Below are 23,779 nucleotides of genomic sequence, written 5' to 3' on the forward strand. Positions count from 1 at the left end.
CAAGATGTGGAAAGATTAAGAACGATGTGAGGAAAACATGAAGGAAAAACTGACAAGACTGGGTGAGCAATTAAATTTGGGAGGTGACTAAAAAAGAAGAGTTAAATAAAGCTTCATTTTATTCTTTAAGCAAGAACTTACTACCATGCCAGCTCTCTGAAGAGAGAACAAATGCTGTAATATTGTCCCTGCATTCATAACATTATAGTTGAGTATAAGATATTATAAATATACATTAATATGTATAATATAGGAAACAATTAGATAAATGGTATAAAAGCAACATATACAGTCCTGTAGAAGATTAGAAGGAGAAAAATCTAAGTGGTAAAATCAAGCATTCACTGAAAAGAAAATATTTGATCTGGACTTTAAGAAATGGATAGAGCTTTGAATGGCAGGGAGAAGAAGTGAGAAGAGAATTGTCTAGCTCAGAGTTTCCCCCTCCCTTGGCACTATTGATATTTTGGGTGGATAATACTTTGCTGTGGGGGCTCTCCTGTGTATTGTAGAATATTTAGCAGCATCTCTGGCCCCTACTTGCTAGATACAGCTCCCAGCCGTGACAACCAAAAATGTCTCCAGACATTGCTGAATTTCCATTGGAGGGTAACCTTGGTTAAGAACCACTGTTCTAATCTAAGAGGATGATGTGAGAAAGAGAGTATGTTTGGGGAATAAAGAGGCATCTGTATCAGCCTGTTTGAAAATGTATTTCTTGGAACATTAGTGTCTTGTGAGATAAGCGATAGTCCCTTAAACAGGATTCATGGTCAAATAGCATTGAGAAATACCACATACTTTTCCCCTCAATTGGAGGCTCACAACGTATATTAGAATAGTAAAGGCTTTGAGAGATTGCGCAAGAAAGCTGTCTGACTTTGGTTAAATTTAATTACCACAGAACATTTTTATTCAAGAAATAGTATTAGCCTCCTGAAGGGCTCTATTGTATGGCAGAACACAACTTGGAAATGATTTGTATTCGACTGAAATATAGGGTGTATGAAAGGTTTAAAGCTGAACAAGTACAGATAGAGTCTAGAACCAGATTCAAAGGGCTTAGAACTAAGCTGAGAAGTCTGAATTGTATTTAGTCAACAAGAGGGAGGTAACCAGCAGGTAACATGATTAAGACTATGCTTCAGTTCTTCATTCAACCAATATTAAGCAACATTAGTCTGGTGGCAGCAAGCCAAATAGATTAGAAGATGTAGAAACAGGAACAAAGCACCTTGTTACTGTAAAAGCAGTAACTTGAGTGATAATGATGAAAAGAAGGGGAACATGTAACAAATATTCTAGAGCTTAACAGAATATAATGTCTGATTTGTTGGAGGGTGGAACAAGAAAAGGAGTCAATGATGACTATGACTTTTTAGGCCCAAGTTACTGGGAGCTTCTTGATATCTTTAACAGAGAAAGAATAGTAAGGAAAAATAGCAGATTTGAGGAGAAAGTAACTCACTTTTGGACATCTTGAGTTTGAGATGTTGGCAGGACATCCAGAGATAGGTATCCAGGAGGTAGCTGGAATTATGAGTGAAGAGTGAAAATTCAACTGCAAATAAATTTTGTGGTGTTACCTTCCTTAAGGTAATAATATAAGTTGTGAATTGAATGTGGCTGCCAATGGGAGAAGAGTAGGGAAAGCAGAAAAGGAGAAGGCTCAGAACAGGGACTTGGAGAATAACTACACTGAAAGAGTGAATGAAGGAAGACGATGTAGCAAGGGAGAGAGAAGAACTTGTTAAAGAAGTAGAAGGTCCGGGCCGGGCGCGGTGGCTCACGCCTGTAATCCCAGCACTTTGGGAGGCCGAGACGGGCGGATCACAAGGTCAGGAGATCGAGACCATCCTGGCTAACACGGTGAAACCGCGTCTCTACTAAAAGTACAAAAAAAACTAGCCGGGCGAGGTGGCGGGCGCCTGTAGTCCCAGCTACTCGGGAGGCTGAGGTTGGAGAATGGTGTAAACCCAGGAGGCGGAGCTTGTAGTGAGCCGAGTTCGCGCCACTGCACCCCAGCCTGGGTGACAGAGCAAAGACTCCGTCTCAAAAAAAAAAAAAAAAAAAAAAAAAAAAGAAGTAGAAGGTCCAAGGAAAAATAATGCTGGGAAGAGGCCATTGGACTTAGGATTTAAGTCAAAGGAGGCTTTTGAATAGTTTCTATACAGTAATGGGGATAGAAAATAAATTGCAAGGAGTGAATGGGTGTTGAGTAAGTTGAGACAATAAATAAAGATTACTTTTTTGTTAAGTTGGTTGCATTGCTTAGAAGACAGTAGCAAGAGAAGATATTTACTGACAAAATATAAAGGAACAGAATATTAAGAGATTTAAGAAAGAGGAGTAATAAGTGATAGGGAAATACAGTAGGAATTAAGTGAGATGAGATCAAGGATAGAGATTCTTTGAAAAAAAGAGGAGAGATGTGTCTTCCTCTGAGTCAGGAGTGAAGGAGATGATAGATGAGAAAATAGAGAACTCTTGAAGTGGAAACATCAATAAATTCAGCCCCTAATAAATTCAGAGATCTAGATCATCAGCTAACAGTGTGTGAGGCAGGAATGGGATTGAACATTTGAGAGTGTGAGAAATAGTTAGCTGTTGTGAAGAATATAAAATAGTTAAAGAGAGATGGATTAGATGGCTAGAATAAGGCCTAAAATTTGCTACATGGATTTGTAGCAGACCCAATTAGTATAATTTGGTGACCTTCTTCAGGAGTATTCAGAAGCAAAGAAAGTGAATATGAGGAGAGAGAGAAGTTGGAATTACTCGGGTTAGAAATTGGCAACCAGATATTGTGTAATTAATGGCATCATTGAAATAGGGGTCTACTGAAGTGGAAGGTTAAATGGGACCATAAGAGAACAAAACAAAGTTTAAAAGTTAAAGATAAATTTCCACTCTTGGGTATGACAAAGCAGCCAGTAGCCATCAGTTCTCATTGAGCACAATTACACACACATGCACACACACAAACAACACACACACACAACACACACACACACAATTTATTTGAAGTCATCCAAGAGCTATAAAGAAAGCCAGAACATGAGGACCAAGAACGTCAGGACATGAGGATCAAGAGATGTGATGAGTTTAAATTTCTCCTAATTTCCCTCCTCATGGCATTTGCCGTTCATAAGTAGCACAAATAAAAAGACAAGAAAGCTGAATAGAGCTTTCAGTAGTCACATTGGACTGAGGAGACAGAAATTAGAGTTTGAGGCTTTCAAGGCTCTGAAGGTGGTTAGAATTTGAGGACATGTCAGAATAGAAAAGAAGCAAGAGAATTTAGCCCAACAATTTGAGCAGCTTTTCTCCTAAAGGCATTTGTCAATTCTTAAAGAGCACAGAACTTAAAGGTGCAGAAAGCAAGGAGAAATTGGCTGCTAAGAGACTAAAAATAGAACTATTGATGGTCTCAGTAAGTCTGAGAAGGTCAAAATTGGAGGTTAGGATCTGCTAAGGAGGGGTGGTCAAGGTAAGCACTCTATGTTTTTAAATGGAGCTCCAAAAGGAGTATATTTTGGAGTTAGAACAATTAGAAATGGGCCAGGCCTTTTACAAAGAATGAATAAAATCCAGCTTCAAATAAAAGTCAGTCTCTGATTGGATTAAGATGATCTGCTGTTACTCTAACTACCTAAAAGAAGCTAAAGCAATTGTCTCTGGAGGAAGATAACATTATCCAGAGTAACTAGCACTTTTATATACAATATCTGACATTCAACCAAACATTAAAAGTTAAACAGAAAGATAGAACTAGGAGAAAAAAAAGCAATAAAAACAGATTCACAGGTCATCCAAACATAGGCATTATCACACAGGGACTTTAACTGTAATCAATATGATCAAGAAAATAGGAGACAATATGGAGAATTTTACTAGAGATTTGGAATCTATATTTAAAAAGTAACCAAATGGAAATGATAGAACCAGAAAATATATCGCCAGGTCGCTGTCGCTCCACGCCGCCCGTCGCGCTGCCCGCCCGCTCAGCGTCTGCCGCCGCCATGGGAGTGCAGGTGGAAACCATCTCCCCAGGAGACGGGCGCACCTTCCCGAAGCGCGGCCAGACCTGCGTGGTGCACTACACCGGGATGCTTGAAGATGGAAAGAAATTTGATTCCTCCCGGGACAGAAACAAGCCCTTTAAGTTTATGCTAGGCAAGCAGGAGGTGATCCGAGGCTGGGAAGAAGGGGTTGCCCAGATGAGTGTGGGTCAGAGAGCCAAACTGACTATATCTCCAGATTATGCCTATGGTGCCACTGGGCACCCAGGCATCATCCCACCACATGCCACTCTCGTCTTTGATGTGGAGCTTCTAAAACTGGAATGACAGGAATGGCCTCCTCCCTTAGCTCCCTGTTCTTGGATCTGCCATGGAGGGATCTGATGCCTCCAGACGTGTGCACATGAATCCATGTGGAGCTTTTCCTGGTGTTCCACTCCACTCTGTATAGACATCTGCCCTGACTGAATGTGTTCTGTCACTCAGCTTTGCTTCTGACACCTCCGTTTCCTCTTCCCCTTTCTCCTCGTATGTGTGTTTACCTAAACTATATACCATAAACCTCAAGTTATTCATTTTATTTTGTTTTCATTTTGGGGTGAAGATTCAGTTTCAGTCTTTTGGATATAGATTTCCAGTTAAGTACATGGTCAAGTATTAACAGCACAAGTGATAGGTTAACGTTAGAATAGGAATTGGTGTTGGGGGGGTTGCAAGAATATTTTATTTTAATTTTTTGGATGAAATTTTTATCTATTATATATTAAACATTCTTGCTGCTGCGCTGCAAAGCCATAGCAGATTTGAGGCGCTGTTGAGGACTGAATTATTCTCCAAGTTGGGAGATGTCCTTGGGTTAAATTAAAAGCCCTGCCTAAAACTGAGGTGGGGATGGGGAGAGCCTTTGCCTCCACCATTCCCACCCCATCCTCCCCTTAAACCCTCTGCCTTTGAAAGCAGATCATGTTCACTGCGATGCTGGACACTACAGGTATCTGTTCCTGGGCCAGCAGGGACCTCTGAAGCCTTCTTTGTGGCCTGGATTATTTTTTTGTTTTTATTTTTTTTCGTCCTGTGGTTTTTCTAATGGACTTTCAGGAATTTTGTAATCTAATAACTTTCCAAGCTCCACCACTCCCTAAATCTTAAGAACTTTAATTGACAGTTTCAATTGAAGGTGCTGTTTGTAGACTTAACACCCAGTGAAAGCCCAGCCATCATGACAAATCCTTGAGTGTTCTCTTAAGAAAATGATGCTGGTCATCGCAGCTTCAGCATCTCCTGTTTTTTGATGCTTGGCTCCCTCTGCTGATCTCAGAGTTTCCTGGCTTTTCCTCCCTCAGCCCCTTCTCACCCCTTTGCTGTCCTGTGTAGTGATTTGGTGAGAGAAATCGTTGCTGTCCCCTCCCCCCAGCACCATATATGAGTCTCAAGTTTTATTATTGCAATAAAAGTGCTTTATGCCGGCTTTTCTCAAAAAAAAAAAAAAAAAAAAAGAACTGGAAAATATAATAACTGAAATTAGTTGATGAATTTAATAGCAAATTAGATACACCTGAAGAGGGGATTAGTAATCTAGAGGAGAGTTCAGAAGAAAATATCAAAACTGAAGGAAGGAGATCAAAAAGATTAGAAAATGCAGGGAAGAATGTGAGAGACACATTGAACACAGTGTAAAAATATCTCAAAAGTATGTAACTGGAGTTCCAGAAGGGGAGAAGAGAGAGCATGGAGCAGAAACAATATCTGACGACAACATCTGAGTACTTTCCAAAAATGGCAAAACACACTAAGCGATAGCTTCAAACTCAGCAACCTGAAGCAGAATAAATTAAAAGAAGACTATATATAGGCATAATATAGTGAGACAAAACACAAGAAAACAAAACAAAGAAAAAATCTTAAAAGTATATAGATGGCAAATAAGCATGGGGAAAGATGCTATGTATCATAGGTCACTGGAGAAATTTGAATTAAAACAATAAGGGCTACCACTATACACCTATTAGAATATCCAAAATCTGAAACACTGGTAACACCAAGTGCTGGCAAGGATGTGGAGTAACAGGAACTCTCATTCATTGCAGGTGGAAATGCAAAATTGTACAGCCACTTTGGAAGACAGTTTGGCAGTTTCTTACAAAACTCAACATGTTCTTACCATATGATCCAGCAATCATGATTCTTGGAGTTTATTCAAAGGAGTTGAATACTTGGTGTTTATTCAAAGGAGTTGAATCCACACAGAAACCAGCACATGGGTGTTTATAGCAGTTTTTTCACAATTGCAAAAGCTTGGAAGCAACCAAGATATTCTTCAATAGCCCATTAAATAAACTGTGGTATGTCTATATAATGCAACATTATTCAGCAGATATAACAGTTCTCAATTTTATGTTCTTAATAACAAAGGTCCAAAAATATATAATACAAAAATTGGCATATCCAAGAGAAGAAATAGACAAGTCCATGATCTGGGTGGGAAATTGTAACACACTTCTCTAAAAAATAAAGGGAAAAAGTAGACAAAAGCAAACAAAAAGAAAAAATACTCATTAAGAATATGGAAGATTTGAAACACAAAGTTTGCAAACTTGTCTTAACTGAAATTTTCAAAATACTGCAAACAACTGCACAATGGACATTTTTTAATGTTCACGTGGACCATTTATCAAAACTGACCTTATATGGGGCCATCAAACAAAATTTAAAACTTCAAAGTATTGAAATTGTACAGATTATGTCTATGATCACAATGGAAGCAAGCAAGAAATCAATCAGAAAAAATAATTAATACTTCCTTAATATTAGGATATTAAGTAATGCACTGCTAAATAACCCATGGATCAAAAATGCATTCTTAATGGAATTATAAAATGTTTTAACTAAATTATAATATAAATACTACATTACAAAACATATGGGGTGCAGCTAAAACCATACTCAGGAAAATGTATAGCTTAAAATGGATAGTTTAGAAAAGAAGAAAAATTGAAAGTTAATGACCCATCTAGTTCAAGAATTAAATTGTCTAACTTACTTGTTAAACCCCAAGAAAGCACACAGAAATAATAAAGAAAAAAGCAGAAATTAAGGAATTAGAAAATAACAAAACAATAGAAAAAATCAACAAAGCCAAGGCTGATGAGAAAAAAAAGATGCATAGTAGTATATGAGGAATCAAAAAGGTGACATCACTATAGATTTTTAAAGTATTAAAAGTATAATATGGGAAAATTATGAACATCTTTATGTCACTAAAATGTAGGTAAAATAAATTCCTAGGAAAACACAACTTAATAAAATCTATAAAAAATTAAAAATCTGAATAACTTTCCATTTATAAAAACTGAATCTGTTAAAAATCTTCCTACAGTAAAAATTTCTATACTACTTGTTTTTATGACTAAATTCTTCCAAACATTTTCAGGAAAATAACCCCTATCATAACACACAAACTTTCCTAGAGAATAGAAAAAGAGGGAATACTTCCCAACCTGTTTCATGAGGCTGGTATAACCTTGGTAACAAAATCTGACAAGATAGTTAAAGTAAAAGCATAAGCTGATTTCTCTTATGAACATAGATGTTGAAATTCTAAGCAAGATATCAGCAAATTAAAATCAGTGATGTGTAAAGAAGGAAATATAGCTAAATCAGTTTTATCCTAAGAATTCAAAGTTTGATTAATATTCAAAGATCAATAAGTTTAAATCTCTATATTAGTAGAATAAAAGAGAACTATCATATAATAATCTTAATATGCTATGGTTTGGCTGGATCCCCACCCAAATCTCATCTTGAACTGTAGCTCCCATAATTCCCACGTGTTGTGGGAGGGACCCAGTGGGAGATAACTGAATCATAAGGGTGGTTTCCCTCATACTGTTCCCACGGTAGTGAATAAGTCTCACAAGATCTGATAATTTTATCTTGGCTGTCATTCCCTCTTGCCTGCCACCATGTAAGAAGTCCCTTTGCTCTTCCTTCATCTTCCACCATGATTTTGAGGCCTCCCAACCATGTGGAACTGTGAGTCAATTAAACCTCTTTCCTTTACAAATTACCTAGTTTCGGGTATGTCTTTATTAGCAGTGTGAGAACAGACTAATACATAATAGATGCAGAAAAAGCATTTGATTAAATTCAATATACATTGATGACAAAATAGAAGGGAACTTGCTTAATCTGATAAAAGATGTCTACAAGAAAATCTATAGCAAACATCATATTTAATCATCCAATATTAAAATCTTTTCCCTGAGATTGGTAATAACACAAAGATGCCCCCATTACCACTTTTTCAGCATCATTTCAGAGGCTTTAGCCAGTGCAAGAAGGCAAGAAAAAAATGTAAAAGAATTGGGAAAGAAGAAATAAAACCATCATTTTTATTTTCAAAAGTCCAATAGAATCTACAGCTGAGCTTTTTGAATTAATAAATTCAACAAATTTGCTGGCTATAAAGTCAATACCTAAAAATCAATTATATTTCAAAATATCCACAACAAATAACTAGAAAGCTAATTTTAAAACTTGATGCCATTTACAATAGCATTAATAGAACCAAACATTTAGGAATAAATTCAACAGACAAGAAAAAGATCTCTATACAGAAACTAAACAGTTTGCAACATTAAAGAAAATCTAAATAAATCTAAATAATACTTGTGGATTGGAACACATAGTGTAAAAATGTCAATTTCCCTTCAAATTCATCCATAGATTCAATATAGACCTCAAAAGGCTTATTTTGTTTTGTTTGCATGTGGAATACAAAGGACCAAGAGTGTTTAGGACAATCTTGAAGAACAACACTGAAACACTTACACTAGATACACAAGTAATAAGAATGCTGGATAATTTAGTCACTGTGGTATTGGCAGAAAGAGAGACAAGTAGATCAATGGAACAGAATAGAGTACAAAAACTAGACTGACACTTGATTTATAACAAAGATGGTATTGTACAGAAGGGAAAGGACAGTCTGCTTAATGAGTGGTTCTGGGCCAATAGATATGCGAATGGAAAAAACCTCATCTTAATCTATCTCACATCATTAAAAAAAATCCAGCTGGATAGTAGATCTAAAATGTGAAAAGTGAAACAATTATAATTTAAAAGATAACACAGGAGATATCTTTATGATAGTAAGGTATGCAAAGATTTCTTAAGCAGGACATGAAAATCACTAACCAGAAGAGAAAACATTTATAAATTAGACTATTTAAAATAAAGAATTTCTGTTCATCAATAGATACCATTTTAAGAGAGTAAAAAGGGAAGCAAGCCAGAAACTGAAAGAAGAGATATGCAATATATATTTCTAACAAAGGACTCATTCAGAGTGAATAAAGAAGTCCTTTAAGTTACTGAGAGAAAAAAAAAAAAAAACAGGAAAGAAAACTATTTAAAAAATGGGCAAGAGACTTAGCATGTACATCACAAGAGATTATCCAGATGGCCAATATGCATCTGAAAAGGTAGTCAGTCTAACTATTCATCAAGAAAATGCAAATGTCAACCACAATTAAATACCATTTTTTAACTTACCAGAATGGCCAATAGTAAACAATTCAGTATTGGTGAGGATGTGGAACAACTAGAAGTCTCATACTCTGTTGGTGGGTATGCAGACTGGTACAACTTTGGAAAACTGTTTGGCAGCATCTGCTAAAGCTGAACATATGCATACCTGTGACTCAGAAATTCTACTCCTAGGTATATAGTCAACAGAAATGCATGCATGTGTACATAAAAAGACATGTGAAAAACTTTATAGGAGTACTATTCATAATAAAAACAAGAAACAACACAAATGTCCTTCAATATTTATAATTTGTTATATAAGTAAATGATAATAAATTTGCTTAATGAAATATTATAAAGCATTGAAAATTAAATATTGCTCTATGCAATAACATGGATGATTCTCACAAAATAATATTAAGCAAAATAGGCTAGAAACAAAATAATATGTATTGAGTGATTCAATTTATGTAAAGTTCAACAACAAAGTGAACCACCTCACAGTCATTAGGTGGCTGGCTGTTATTAAACAAAAGCAAAAATAAAACAACAATAACAATTCAGAAAATAACCAGTGTTGGCAAGGATGTGGAGAGTTTGAAACTCTTGTGCCCCATTGGTGGGCATAAAAATGGTGCAGCTGCTTTGGAAAACAGTATGGCTGATACAGTTTGACTGTGTCCCCACCCAAATCTCATCTTGAATTCCCACGTGTTGTGGGAGGGACCCGGTGGGATGTAATTGAATCATGGGGGCAGGTCTTTCCCAGGCTGTTCTTTTTTTTTTTTTTTTTTTTTGAGATGGAGTCTCACTCTGTCGCCCAGGCTGGAGTGCAGTGGCCGGATCTCAGCTCACTGCAAGCTCCGCCTCCCGGGTTTACGCCATTCTCCTGCCTCAACCTCCCGAGTAGCTGGGATCTCAGCTCACTGCAAGCTCTGCCTCCTGGGTTTACGCCATTCTCCTGCCTTAGCCTCCCGAGTAGCTGGGACTACAGGTGCCCGCCACCTCGCCTGGCTAACTTTTTGGTATTTTTTTAATAGAGATGGGGTTTCACCATGTTAGCCAGGATGGTCTCGATCTCCTGACCTCGTGATCTGCCCGTCTTGGCCTCCCAAAGTGCTGGGATTACAGGCTTGAGCCACCGCACCCGGCCAGTAGCCCAGGCTGTTCTTGTGATAGTGAACAAGTCTCACGAGATCTGATGGTTTTAAAAACGGAAATTTCCCTGCACAAACTCTCTTTTCTTGTCTGCTGCCATGTGAGACGTGCCTTTCCCCTTCTGCCATGATTGTGAGGCCTTCCCAGTCACTTGGAACTGTAAGTGCATTAAACCTCTTTCTTTTGTAAATTGCGCAGTCTCTGGTATGTCTTTATTAGCACCGTGAAAACGGACTAATACAATGGCAGTTCCTGAAAAAGTTAAAAATAGAATTACTATTGATCCAGCAATTCCACCTCTGGATATATATATTCAAAAGAATTGAATTGAAAGCAGGGTCTTGAAGAGATGTTTGTACACCCAAGTTTATAGCAGCATTATTCACAATAGTGAAAAGGTTGAAGCAACCCAAGTGCCCATGGACAAATAAAATGTAGAATATACACACAGTAGAATATTATTCAGCCTTAAAAAGAAATAAAGTTCTTACACATGCTACAACATGGATGAACCTTGAAGAAATTATGCTAAGTGAAATGAACCAGTTACAAACAAATAAAACTTCTGTATGATTTCACTTCTATGAGGTACCTGGAATAGCCAAATTCATAGAGACAGAAGGTATCATGGTGGTTGCTAGGGGCTACGGGAAGGGGCAATGGGGAGTAGTGTTTATTAGATGTGAAGTTTTAGTTATGCAAGGTGAGAAGAGTTACAGAGATTGGTTGCACAGCAATGTGAATTTTCTCAACATCACTGGGTTGTAAGTTAAAAAGGGTCAAGGTGCTAAATTTTATGTTGTGCATTTTTAACCACAATTAAAAAAAATTTTAAATATATGTAGACAAAGGCAAAATGGATGTGGTGACTGACATCAGTATAGTGGTTACCTCTGGGGAGGCCCTAGTAACCGGGAGGGACACATGAGGGGGTTTGGAGGTTCTGGGAAGGTTCTATTTCCTGACCTGGGTAGTGGGAACATGAGTGTTTTCTCTTTTGAATATTGATCAAGCCACGAACTTTGACTTGTGTGCTTTTCTATATGCTTCTACTAAATCAACAACAAAAATTACTTTAAAAATAAAGTCAAAGTAGAACACATAAAAATAGCCAAGGTTTTTTTTTTTTTTTTTTTTTTTTTTTTTTTTCCCAGAAATGAATGGGTACTTATCTGATATCAAAATACATTATACAACTATTTAAAAAGTGTGGTTGCTAGCACAGACATAGACAATTAAATCGATGGACAAAAAAGAGTCTAAAAAACAACCAGCCAGGGCAACAAAGTGAGACCCCGTCTCTATAAAAAATAAAAAACGTAGCCAGGCATGGGGACACATACTAAGGAGCTACTCAGAAGGCTGGGGTGGGAGGCTCGTGTGAGCCCGGGAGTTTGAGGCTGCAGAAACTATGATAGCACCACTGCACTCCAGCCTGGGAGACAGAGCCAGACCCTGACTCTAAAAACAAAACAAAACAAAAACCAGAACCATGTAATAAATGAAAATTTAATATGTGGTCAACGAGGCATTTCAAATCAAAGGGGAAAAGATAAATTATCCGTAAACAATACTGAAGCAATTGGTCAATTATTTGGGTGTCAAAGAGCCTAAAATATGCCTTGTACACAAAAGGAAATTCCGTTAGAGCTAAGATTTGCAATTTAAAATGAACTATAACTGTTCCATTGTTAAAAGAAAAATGTAAGACAAATGTATCAGGTCATTCTCACATTGCTATAAAGAAATACCTGAGACTGGGCTGGGCACTCGGTGGCTCACGCCTATAATGCCAGCACTTTGGGAGACCGAGGGTGGTGGATCACCTGAGGTCAGGAGTTCAGGACTGGCATGACCAACATGATGAAACCTCATCTCTACTAAAAATACAAACTTTGGGGGTCGTGGCAGGTGCCTGTAATCCCAGCTACTTGGGAGGCTGAGGCAGGAGAATTGCTTGATCCTGGGAGGCAGAGGCTGCAGTGAGCCGACATTGAGCCACTGCACTCCAGCCTGGGTGACAGAGTGAGACTCTGTCTCAAAAAAAGAGAAAGAGAGAAAGAAAGAAAGAAAGAAAGAAAGAAAGAAAGAAAGAAAGAAAGAAAGAAAGAAAGAAAGAAAGAAAGAAAGAAAGAAAGAAAGAAAGAAAGAAAGAAAGAAAGAAAGAAAGAAAGAAAGAGAGAAAGAGAGAAATGAAAGAAAGAAAGAGAGAAATGAAAGAAAGAAAGAGAGAAAGGAAAGAAAGAAAGAAAGAGAGAAAGGAAAGAACGAAAGAAAGAGAGAGACAGAAAGAAAGAAAAAGAAAGAAAGAGAGACAGAAGGAAAGAAAGAAAGGAAGACAAGACCTGAGACTGATTAATTTATAAGAAAAGAGGCTTAATTGGCTCATGGTTCTGCAGGCTGTACAGGAAGCTTAGAGACATCTGCTTCCAGAGAGGCCTCAGGAAGCTTCCAATCATGGCAGCAGACAAAGGGGGAGCAGGCACATCACATGGCGAAGCAAGGGCAAGGCGGGGAGCTGCCACACACTTTTAAATGACCAGATCTTGTGAGAACTCACTCATTGTCATGAGAACAGTACCAGGGAGATGGCACTAAACCGTCCATGAGAAATTCTCCCCCATGATCCAATCACCTCCCACCAGGCCCCACCTCCAACACGGGGGATTATAGTTCAGTATGAGATTTGGGCAGGGACACACATCCAAACTATATTAACAAATTACATTTAATTGAGTTTAATTGAGCAAACAACCGTTCATGAGTCGGGCAATGCCAGGAACCAGCATAGGTTCAGAGAGACTCCAGCGCTGCCACATGGTTGGAGAGAATTTAGGGAGGAAACAAGGAAAGTGAGATGCAGAAAATGGAAGTGAAATACAGAATCAGCAGGAATGGTTACAGCTCTGCGTTTGCCTTATTGGAACATAGTTGGAATAGTTGACTGCCTGTGAGTGGTTGAAGTACGGCTGCTGTGATTGGCTGAAACTCGGCTACTTGTTACAAGAGCAGATCATAGTCTGTTAACACATCCAGTAAGGTTAGAGTTCACCATGCAAGGAGAAACCTTTAGATCGAGCTTAAAATACGTAAGGAGGCAGCTTTAGGCGAAACTTAACACTGTACTAATAATTATGTCATAATTCTAACATTTTTATGCATAGGCCCTCAAAATACTAATAAATTTGACCTCTTTAAAAATCAAAGGCTTCTATACTATTGTATTTGTACCAAAATTTAAAATAAACTTATTTTTGATCCAGCAATGTAACTTGTAAACATTTCCCTTTAAGTAAATAACCAGCCAAATATCCAAAGGATGTCCATTGCAACATCGTTGATAATAGTGAACTATTAGGAAAAAATTTATATCAAAACAGAGGTGGTTAATAAATTATGATACATACAACAGAATACTAAGTGGTCATGAGAAATGGTTCTATTTATCGCGTTAGAAAGATACATGGATGAGTAAAAAAAACAGTTACAAAAAAAAAGGGCAACATCTTGTTGTAAATCTACTTGTAGGTGCACATATACAAACTATTACAGGCTGATATGTGTCTCCTTAAAATTCCTATGTTAAAGTTTTATCTCCTTGGGACGTGTTTGTATTTGGAAATAGGGTCTTTAAAGAACTAATTAAGTGAAAATGAGTTTTTTAGAGGGACCCTAGTCCAATACGACTGGTGTTCCTTGTAAGAAGAAGACATGTGGAAAGAGACATGATCGAGAGAGAAAAGACCACGTGAAGTGTCAGGGAGAAAGTGCTCTACAAGCCAAGGAGAGGGGCGTCAGAAGAAACCAGACCCGCTGACACCTTGAGCTCAGACCTCTACCCTCTAGAACTGTGAGAGAGCAAGTTTCTGCTGTCTAAGCCACCCAGTTTGTGGTACTTTGTCATGGTAGCCCTAGCAAACTAATACACACACCAACACAGATACCTGGAAAAATATTCACCAAAGTGGAACAGTGGTTATCTCAGAGTGGTAGAGTTTGGCTTTCTTTTTAAGACTTTCCTCAGTATTGGATTTTTTTTTCTAATAAGTAATACATCATTTTTGTGATTAAAAAAAAAATTAGTCTCTTGTGAAAAATAAAAGGTCAGGGGACCTGTATTAGTCACAGGCCACCGTGTCACACTCCTATGCTGCTTGCTGTCTTTCCAGCTTATCCTCTGAACCTCCCACTGAAATTGCAAACCAAACTGAGAAGGAAAGAATTGGGGGATGGGGGGACCTTTGGAACTCAAAGTGACTCATGCTTTGCTGAGTTTACGGAGTGGCACACTCAAGAGGCACAGCACGGTGACTGGAAGGCCTTCTCTGCACCATAGATGGTGCAAAGGACTGAGATCCTTTGCTTGGACTCAGTGTTTGCCTTCCCTTAGCTGCTGGGGGATGTACCTCCCTTTTAGGCCCCCTCCAGAGGGCCACAGAGCAGGAGATCATGTCTGGGGGTCCTCAAGACTCCAGCTTGTTATTTCTGTGTGGGGAATTCTGGCTGGGTTGGGGCGTTGCAATTTTACAGGCCTTTCACTAGGGATTTAAGACTTGGGAGCCACTAACCCGTTTCTTTTTCTTTTCTTTCTTTTGTTTTGAGACAGAGTCTCACTCTGTCACCCAGGCTGCAGTGCAGTGGCACAATCATGGTTCACTGCAGCCTCTACCTCCCAGGCTCAAGTGATCCTCCTGCCTCAGCCTCCCTGGTAGCTGGGACTACAGGTGTGTGCCACCACACTCAGCTAATTTTTGTATTTTTTGCAGAGATAGGGTTTCGCTATGTTGCCCAGGCTGGTCTCAAACTCCTGGGCTCAAGTGATCTGCCCACCTTGGCCTCCCAAAGTGCTGGGATTACAGGTGTGAGCCACTGCGCTCACCTGAGCCACTAATCCTCATCTCAAACTCTGGAGGCCTATGAGAGGTAGGAAGGCACAAGTTGGTCTGGGTTTTAGGGGAGACATAGGCTCTACCAACAATCCATATACTGTTTGTATTAGTCAGGCTTCTCCAGAGACACAGCACCAACAGGATGTGCATATATTTACACTGGGTCCTCTGCATCTGGAACCTCCACATCTGTGGATTCAACTAACTGGGGCTAAAAAATATTTTTTAAGAAAAGCGTCTAACTGAACACATACAGACTTTTTTCTTGTTACGTCATTATTTGCTAACCAGTATAGTATAACAACTATTTACATAGCATTTATGTTGTATGAGGTATTATAAGTAATCTAGAGATGATTTAAAGTTCATGGAAAGATGTGTGTAAGATATATGCCAATAATACATCATTTTATATCAGGGACTTCAGCATTCATGGTTGGTATCTGTGGGGGTCCTAGAACTAATCACTCATGGATATTGAAGGGCAAATGTGTGTGTGTGTGTGTGTGTGTGTGTGTGTGTGTGTGTGTGTACACATAGAGAAAGAGAGAGATTTTAAGGAGTTGGCTCACATGATTGTGGAGGTGCAAGTCCAAAGTCTGCAGGGTAGGCTGGCAGGCTGGAAATCCAGGGAAGAGTTGCAGTTGGAGTCCAAAGGCAGCCTGCTAGCAGTTTGCTTGTTATACTGGGAGGTCAGTCTTTATTCCTATAAGGCCTTCAGCTGATGGGATGAGGCCCACCTGTGATAGGGACGGTAATCTGCTTCACCCAAAGTCTACTTATTTAAATGTTAGTATTATCCAAAGTCACCTTTATGGAAACACCCAGAATAAGGTTTCACCAAATATCTGGACACTGTGGCCCAGCCAAGTTGATGTATAAAATTAATTATCACACAGATGTTTGGGTGATGGGTGTTCTACCAAAAGAAGTTTGAAATGTTTAGCCCCACTCATAATCTGTCTCTCACCACACTGACAAATCCTACAAACACAGACATAAGTTTCATTGGAATCAGCATCTAGGAGGTAGTAGTAACTCAGTTAAAAGAAGGAGGCAAGCAAGAGAAGAAAGGAAACATTTGGAATCAGAGCCTTATAAGATGGTCCTTCCAAGAATCGTGTTGTTTCAACCCAGAGAGCACCACTTTGATAAGAACCTGAATAACTGGAAATGTTGACTTCCTTTCAAGTGGTTCCTGCCAGTATAGACATCTCAATGCACTGGACATTCTTTACAAGGAACAAAGCTTGATAGGATTTCTAACTTTATGTAGCTACAGTTTTGGAGAACAGGAGATGCTCAGGGCATTGTCCCCAAAGCCTCAAGAACGGGTACCAGGATCTCCAGACAGTGCTTTTCCCGGACCTGCCACCTAACACCTCTGCTTAGCGAGCAGCTCCAACCAGGAAGCCAGACTCAGTCACGTGGCTCACCCCCACACCAGCTCCTAACTTGTGCAGGGCACCTCCAGCTAATCTGGAAGTTTGATTATAAGCCAAGGGGACCGGTTATATAACTCTGAAAGTTTAAACTTGGATAAACACACACATATACACAAACGAGAGCCCAGGTAAAAGGAGAAAACCACAGACTGGGTCCCGTTTCCTTAGTTTATTGCCCTGTAAAGCAATAAGACGTATCAATGATTACATCGACCTGTCTTCCCAGCTGTCCACATGGCCACGTCATCAAACTAATTAAAAAGTGTCTGCTGCCTCCCAGGTCGCTTTGCATGTCATCCCTGTGTGCAAATAAAGGTGAAAATTCTTATACATGTCAGTTGTAATCATCTTTGCATCTCTTTCTTATGACCAGTACTGGGGGGTGCATCTCCCAACCCAAGGGAGCTCCTGCCTGGAGCCTGCATGTCCCCAAGACCCTGAAATCCTGCTGTCAGCAGGCAGCACCCCCTTCCCACGGCTCCACGGGAGGCTGAAGGCAGCTGAGGCCTCAAGAACAAGCTGAGAGGAGAGGACCAAGATCCGAGAGACATGGCCTAGCCCCTAGAAGCCAGCTTTGGGCCCTGTGCCGCTGTTTTCTTCAGCCTCTTTGCTCCAGAAAGCTCCACGGACAGCCACAGGACCAGGCGGGCCAGGAGGCTGGCAGGTGGCAGCAAGGCGGGCTGCCTTTCCAGGTGGGTGCAGAGAGCTAGGAAGGGAAATGTGCACTTTGCCGTGAGAGACGGGGAGACTGGGCTTCAGGCTAATCCCTGTGAGAAACTTTCTCTGGGGAGAGCGAGGGCAGGAGTCCAGGAGCCAGGGCCCTGGGCTGCCCCATGAGACAGCTAATGCCACCGCCTCACCCAGTGGGAGAGGGTCGTGGGTAGGCTGGGAGACAGCCAGGAATCAGGCAGCGCACTGTCCCTGAAAGCACACCTCCCCCAAATAAGCTGGGCAGCAACTCTCCTCAGTCCCGTTTGAGTCCGGGCCCTGCTGCCCTGGGGCTCTGTTTGTCACAGTTCTGGAGGGAGATGCATGGAGGGGGGACAGTTAGCCTGATTAGTGCATTTTGCATTGACAAAATGAGAAAAATAAGGTAGTGTTTGTTTTTAAGGTAGCAGTGTAGTGAGATTTTCACAAGGTAAATGAATTGAATGTAAAGATTGTTCTTATTCTAATTCCAGGTTAGGCCTGATGCTTTGATTCACTTTATTGACAGGTGATGTTTGATAGGTGATCATTGTTGCCGTTGTTTTTAATGTCCTTACTGGCGAACTTGTTCATTTTTTTTTTTTTTCCAATTCTACTGGCTCATGAAAACTCAAACTTCAGGGGAGAAAAACCTTCCAAGGGATGTTTTGTGGCCTATATCTTCTTCTGTGATTAGTTTACCTATATTTCACGTCATACTATAAACTCCTAACATGCATTTCATTTAGTCATTGGGCAGACAGTAAGTAAGGATAAATATTTTGTTGATGTAATGGTTACTTATTCGGGATAAAGGATCTGAATATTTCAAAAGTGAACAACATAAAACAAAAGTTTTAAATGGGTATCATATTTATCCCTGACACATGGAATCTGTGACGAACTTAAACATAGTTTAGCCGCTAGCATAGGTTTTTTTTTTTTCTGTTAACAACATTGTAACTAAAAAGTCAGAAATCTAAATCTCCCCCAAATAATTTGCTCTCATTGCCCTTCTTTTCAGTCGCTGCTTGCATTTGACACTCCACGTACTTTACCTTGTAAATGAATGAGGTGGAGACTTCCAGAGACTGGATTTCAAGGTTCATTTGCTGCGGCAGCAGAGCCTAGGCTATCCTGACTCATACCAGGACTTTACCCATTTAAACTTTTTTCCCTCTGAGTGCTGAGTAGGGCCAACCTAACACCTGGATGAAGTAGGTTATTGTCCCAAAATATTCCTCTCTTTGTTGTCTAAGTTTCTACCTAAAGTATTTTGCCTAAAGTATTTTGTGTCTTTTTTTTCTTTGTTGTTGTTGCTGTTGTTCTCCTGCAGAGTCTCATTCTGTCACCCAGGTTGGAGTACAGTGGTGAAATCCTTGCTCACTGTCGCTTGGAACTCCTGGGCTCAAGCAATCTACCTGCCTCAGTCTCTCAAGCAGCTGGGACTACAGGCATGCGCCACCATGTCTAGCTAAGTTTTAAATTTTTTTTGTAGAGATGGGGTCTTACTATGTTGCCCAGGGTAGTCTTGAACTCCTGGCCTCCAACTATCCTCCCACCTTGACTTCCCAAAGTGCCAGGATTACAGGCGTGAGCCATTGTACTTGCCCCCTTCCACCTTTTTTTTTAAATTATAGATCGCCTACTCCCTTTAGTCCTCTTTGAAGAGTTAAAACCTCCTAGGTTTTAGTGCCTTCTGCATGGCACTTGTTGAGACCTTGGCCTGGCATTACTGTCTCTGTGGCTTGCACAGGCTTGATCTTAGACATCTCTGGAGTTGAGCCCTCAGGCCTTGCCAAGCTTCCCTTTCCTCGACTCAACCTCAGGCGACCTCAGGCCTCTCCAAGCTTCCCTTTCCCAGACTGTGATGTGGGGATAATAATAGTTCCTTTCTCATAGGGCTGTGCTGAGGAATAAGTGATAGAATGTGTGTAAACCACATAGTACTGGCTCAGTGGGTGGCGATGGTTCTTCCGGTGTGTATTAGTTGACTACAGCTGCCATAATAAAGCACACAAACTAGATGACTTAGACTACAGAAATGTGTTGTCTCCTGGTTGAAGCTTGAAGTTCAAAGTCAAGGTGTCATCAGGGTTGGTACCTTCTGAGGCCTGGGAGGGAGGGTCTGTTCTGGGCCTCCCTCCTAGTTTCTGGTGGTGGCTGCCGGTCCTTGGTGCTCCCGGGCTGTGGCTGCAGCACCCCATCTTGGCCTCTGTCATCGCACAGTGTTCCCCCTGTGTCTCTGTCTTCATGTGTCTTCTTATGACAACACCAGTTATATCAGATTGGGGCTCCCCTTTCCCACTCCAGCATGACCTCATCTGAACTAATTCCATCTGCAACAACTTTCTTTCTTTCTTTTTTTTTTTTTGCTTATCTCTATTTTTTCTTAATAAACATGGATTTCCCTCAATAAACACGTTTTCTTCAATAAATATTTTGAAGAAATATTTTATAATATAGAAAATCATTTAAGTGAATGGCACTAGGAAAAAATAACATATAAGCCAATTACTAGACTATACCATATTCACTTTAAAAGAAAAAAAGCAAATGGTTATACATATTTTTATGTGCTCATACGTTTCAAGCTGAAGCTCTGCAGATGTCATCTTTTGCCCTGAGGGCTTTATTGCAGGCAAGAGCTGTCTCTCCTGTGCCATATGGCCAGGTGACATGGGAAGTGCATCCCCGGCCACAGCCTCAAGGTTACTCAGGGACAACTGCACCAGCAGCTTTAATCTAGGACTTCTTGAGGTATAGCTGAATGTTCACACAAATTCTAGGTCACTCATTCACCCATCATCTGAAACGATAAGTCACTTAATGGTTGCCTGAACGTACTCTAAATTCATTTTGGAAATATCTTCAGATTTTCTTCTTTTTTAAAAAAATCTGCATCTATACATGTGTTCTATTGGTTCCGTTTTTCTGTAAAGCCTTGACTAATAGAGCTGCTTAGTAAGCCAGATGCTCTCTGTCCCATTTTTGGTCTATATTAGCACAGCATAGTGAGCAATATGAGACTGTATAAATGTTTGGGGCATACTTCAATCTGTATATTTTCTTTTTTGCATGTATTGGATATGACCCTTACATACGACTTGTACAAAATTGTCTGGTTTGAAACTAAATATTCTCTAAAAAACATATAGGATATATTTTTCTTTTTTTTCTTCAACTTTTATTTAAAGTTCTGGGGTACATGTGCAGGATGTGCAGGTTTGTTACGTAGGTAAACGTGTGCTATGGTGGTTTGCTGCACAGATCGGCTCCTCTCCCATGTATTAAACCCAGCATTCATGAGCCATCTTCCTGATGCCCTCCCTCCTGCAACCTCCCAGAAAGACCCCAGTGTGTGTTGTTCCCCCCATGTGTTCATGTGTTCTCATCATTCAGCTCCCACTTAGTAAGTGACAACATTCAGTGTTTGGTTTTCTGTTCCTGTGTTAGTTTGCTGAGAATGGTCTCCTTCCTTTTTATGGCTTCATAGTATTCCATGGTGTATATGACCACATTTTCTTTATTCAGTCTATCAGTTATGGGAATTTGGGTTGATTCTGTGTCTTTGCTATTGTGAATAGTGCTGCAATGAACATATGTGTGCATGTATCTTTATAATAGAATGATGTATATCCCTTTGGGTGTTTACTCAGTAATGGAATTGCTGGTTTACTCAGTAATGGAATTACTGGGTCAAATGGTATTTCTGCTTCTAGATCTTTGAGGAATCGCCACACTGTCTTCCACAATGGTTGAACTAATTTACACTCCCATCAACAGTGTAAAAGCATTCTTTTTTCGATGAGTTCATGTCCTTTATGGGGACATGGATGAAGCTGGAAACCATCATTCTGAGCAAACCATCGCAAGGACAGAAAACCAAACACCGCATGTTCTCACTCATAAGTGGGAACTGAACAATGAGAATACTTGGACACAGGGTGGGGAACATCACACACCCGGGCCTATTGTGGGGTGGGGGGAGGGAGGAGGGATAGCATTAGGAGATATACGTAATGTAAATGACGAGTTAATGGGTACAGCACACCAACATGGCATATGTATACATATGTAACAAACCAGCACATTGTGCACATGCACCTTAGAACTTAAAGTAAAATAAAAAAAAAAAAAGCGTTCCTTTTTCTCTGCAACCTCCCCAGCATCTGTTTCTTGACTTTTTAATAATACCATTCTGATTGATGTGAGATGGTATCTCATTGTGGTTTTGATTTGCATTTCTCTAATGATCAGTGATGCTGAGGTTTTTTCCATATGTTTGTCGGCTGCATGAATGTCTTCTTTTGAGAAATCTCTTTTCATGTTCACTTTTTAACAACAACCCTATTTTTAAATAGTCATATTTTGAAGTACTGAAGCTTAGGACTTCAACAAATCTTATTTTGGGGGACACAATTCAACTCATTACCTGGAAGATAAGAAGATAAGATTTTGTCTGTTGTTATGGCTATTGTTACTCTTTTCATTATTTTTCTTTCTTTCTTTTTAAAATAGAAATGTTTTCACCATGGTGCCCAGTCTGGTCTTGAACTCCTGGGCTCTGGCGATCCTTCTGCTGCAACCTCCCAAAGTGCTGGGATTACAGGCGTGAGCCACCATGCCCGGCCTCATTATTTTTCTCCTCCTAACCAACTTAGCACCCTGCACTATCAGACCATCACCAAATGCCAGCTGAATGGCAGTTTCATGAGCAGTGCCCGCACAGGCTTCCACCGGCTGCTCCCATCCATCAGTCCAAGGCACTCCTTGGCCAGAGCAAATTACTCCTCTCCGCCACAGGAGCTCCCTCACCCTCACTGCTCTCCACGTCATCGTCAGCATTTCTCCGACTTCTTCCCACCATAGCCAGGGGAGGGGGGACATTGCAAATGGAAGCAGACAGCAGCCTGACCTTACAGGCTTGCAGTGCGCCTAGAATATAATGAGACTGGCTCTGCAAACCTCCTGGGGAAGTGACTTGCTTCTGTGCAGCCACTCTTCACACACCCACCAAACCTGCCACACGCACACCTGTTGTCCCTGCTCCCTGAAGATATCTTCCAGTGGCCCGTCCCTCATACAGGAATAACTTGCTTTTGCAAGCCCCTGGCCAATCCTTCTTTTTTTCTCCTTCCAAATGGAATCTTATGTTAAATGCATGAGGGGAGCTTAATAAGTAAAGAAAGCCTATGATCATCTTGTTGCCAACAGGATAAAATAATCACTCACTATGGTATTTCTGGTAAATATAGATTTTTATAGGTGGAATTGACTTCGCTTACAGTCGAGTGCACCGAGGCACGTCTTTGCCGCTGAAAGACCTGGGTGTGACCATCAGTGCGAGATGAAGTGATGACAGGCATATTAGGCCCATTGATTTCTGACTTCTGTCAGGGCCTGTCTTGCAGGATTTTTGGTACCTGGGACTCGGTCTCTTCCCTCCCTGGAGGGCAGTCAGTGGGCCCCTGAAACCTGGGGTTCCTATGTGGCATCCTAACCAGTCCTCTCCCAGGAAGGAGTGAGGCTCTGCATGTGGAACCCCGTCCTTCATCCCAGACTGTCTGCACCTCAAGTCACGTCAGGAGAAGCCTCAGGAGTTGAATTTCTGAGCCCAGAAGAATTCTTACGGTCACACCTACCTTAAGGTCACACCTTCACTTGGAGTGAAGGGAAAAGGGAAGGAAAGTTCTTAGCCCTCATTTTAGAGTTGCCAGATTTAGCAAATAAAAATACAGGACACTCAGTTAAATTAGACTCCCAGATTTTTTTTTTTTAAACCATCTTAGCCACTTTTAACTGTATTATAGTTTAGTAGCACTGAGTGTATTCATATAACAACAAATAATGTGTTTTTTTTAGATGAGGTCTTTCTCTGTCACTCAGGCTGCAGTGCAGTGGCTAAGATCATAGCTCACTGCAGCAGCCTCAACCTCCTGGGCTCAGGTGATTCTCCCAACTCAGCCTCCTAAGTAGCTGGGACTACAGGCATGCATTACCACACTCAGCTAACTTTTGTATTTTTCGTAGGGACGACGTCTCTCCA

General features: G+C 40.3%; 1 protein-coding gene and 1 pseudogene across 2 annotated transcripts in view; one reads left to right on the plus strand and one right to left on the minus strand.

The window, feature by feature from the left end:
• The first annotated feature begins 3,956 nt into the window (after positions 1–3,956).
• The window catches only part of LOC126954972 (peptidyl-prolyl cis-trans isomerase FKBP1A), a 1,061,339-nt gene continuing 1,041,516 nt past the window's right edge, over positions 3,957–23,779 (plus strand). The window contains exon 1 of one of the 2 annotated variants that reach the window (XR_007725769.1): positions 3,957–4,676. Coding sequence is in view for 1 of the 2 variants with exons in the window: in XM_050791079.1 (XP_050647036.1) it covers positions 4,023–4,349 (327 nt within the window). In the remaining variant the exon portion in view is untranslated. Of the gene's footprint in view, positions 5,495–23,779 lie in introns of those variants that run through there. The other variant, XM_050791079.1, reaches the window with a different exon arrangement.
• The window catches only part of LOC126954381 (uncharacterized), a 45,459-nt pseudogene continuing 34,300 nt past the window's right edge, over positions 12,621–23,779 (minus strand).

This window comes from Macaca thibetana, chromosome 5, assembly GCF_024542745.1.
Source record: "Macaca thibetana thibetana isolate TM-01 chromosome 5, ASM2454274v1, whole genome shotgun sequence".
In the NCBI taxonomy this organism is placed as follows: Eukaryota; Metazoa; Chordata; class Mammalia; order Primates; family Cercopithecidae; genus Macaca; species Macaca thibetana.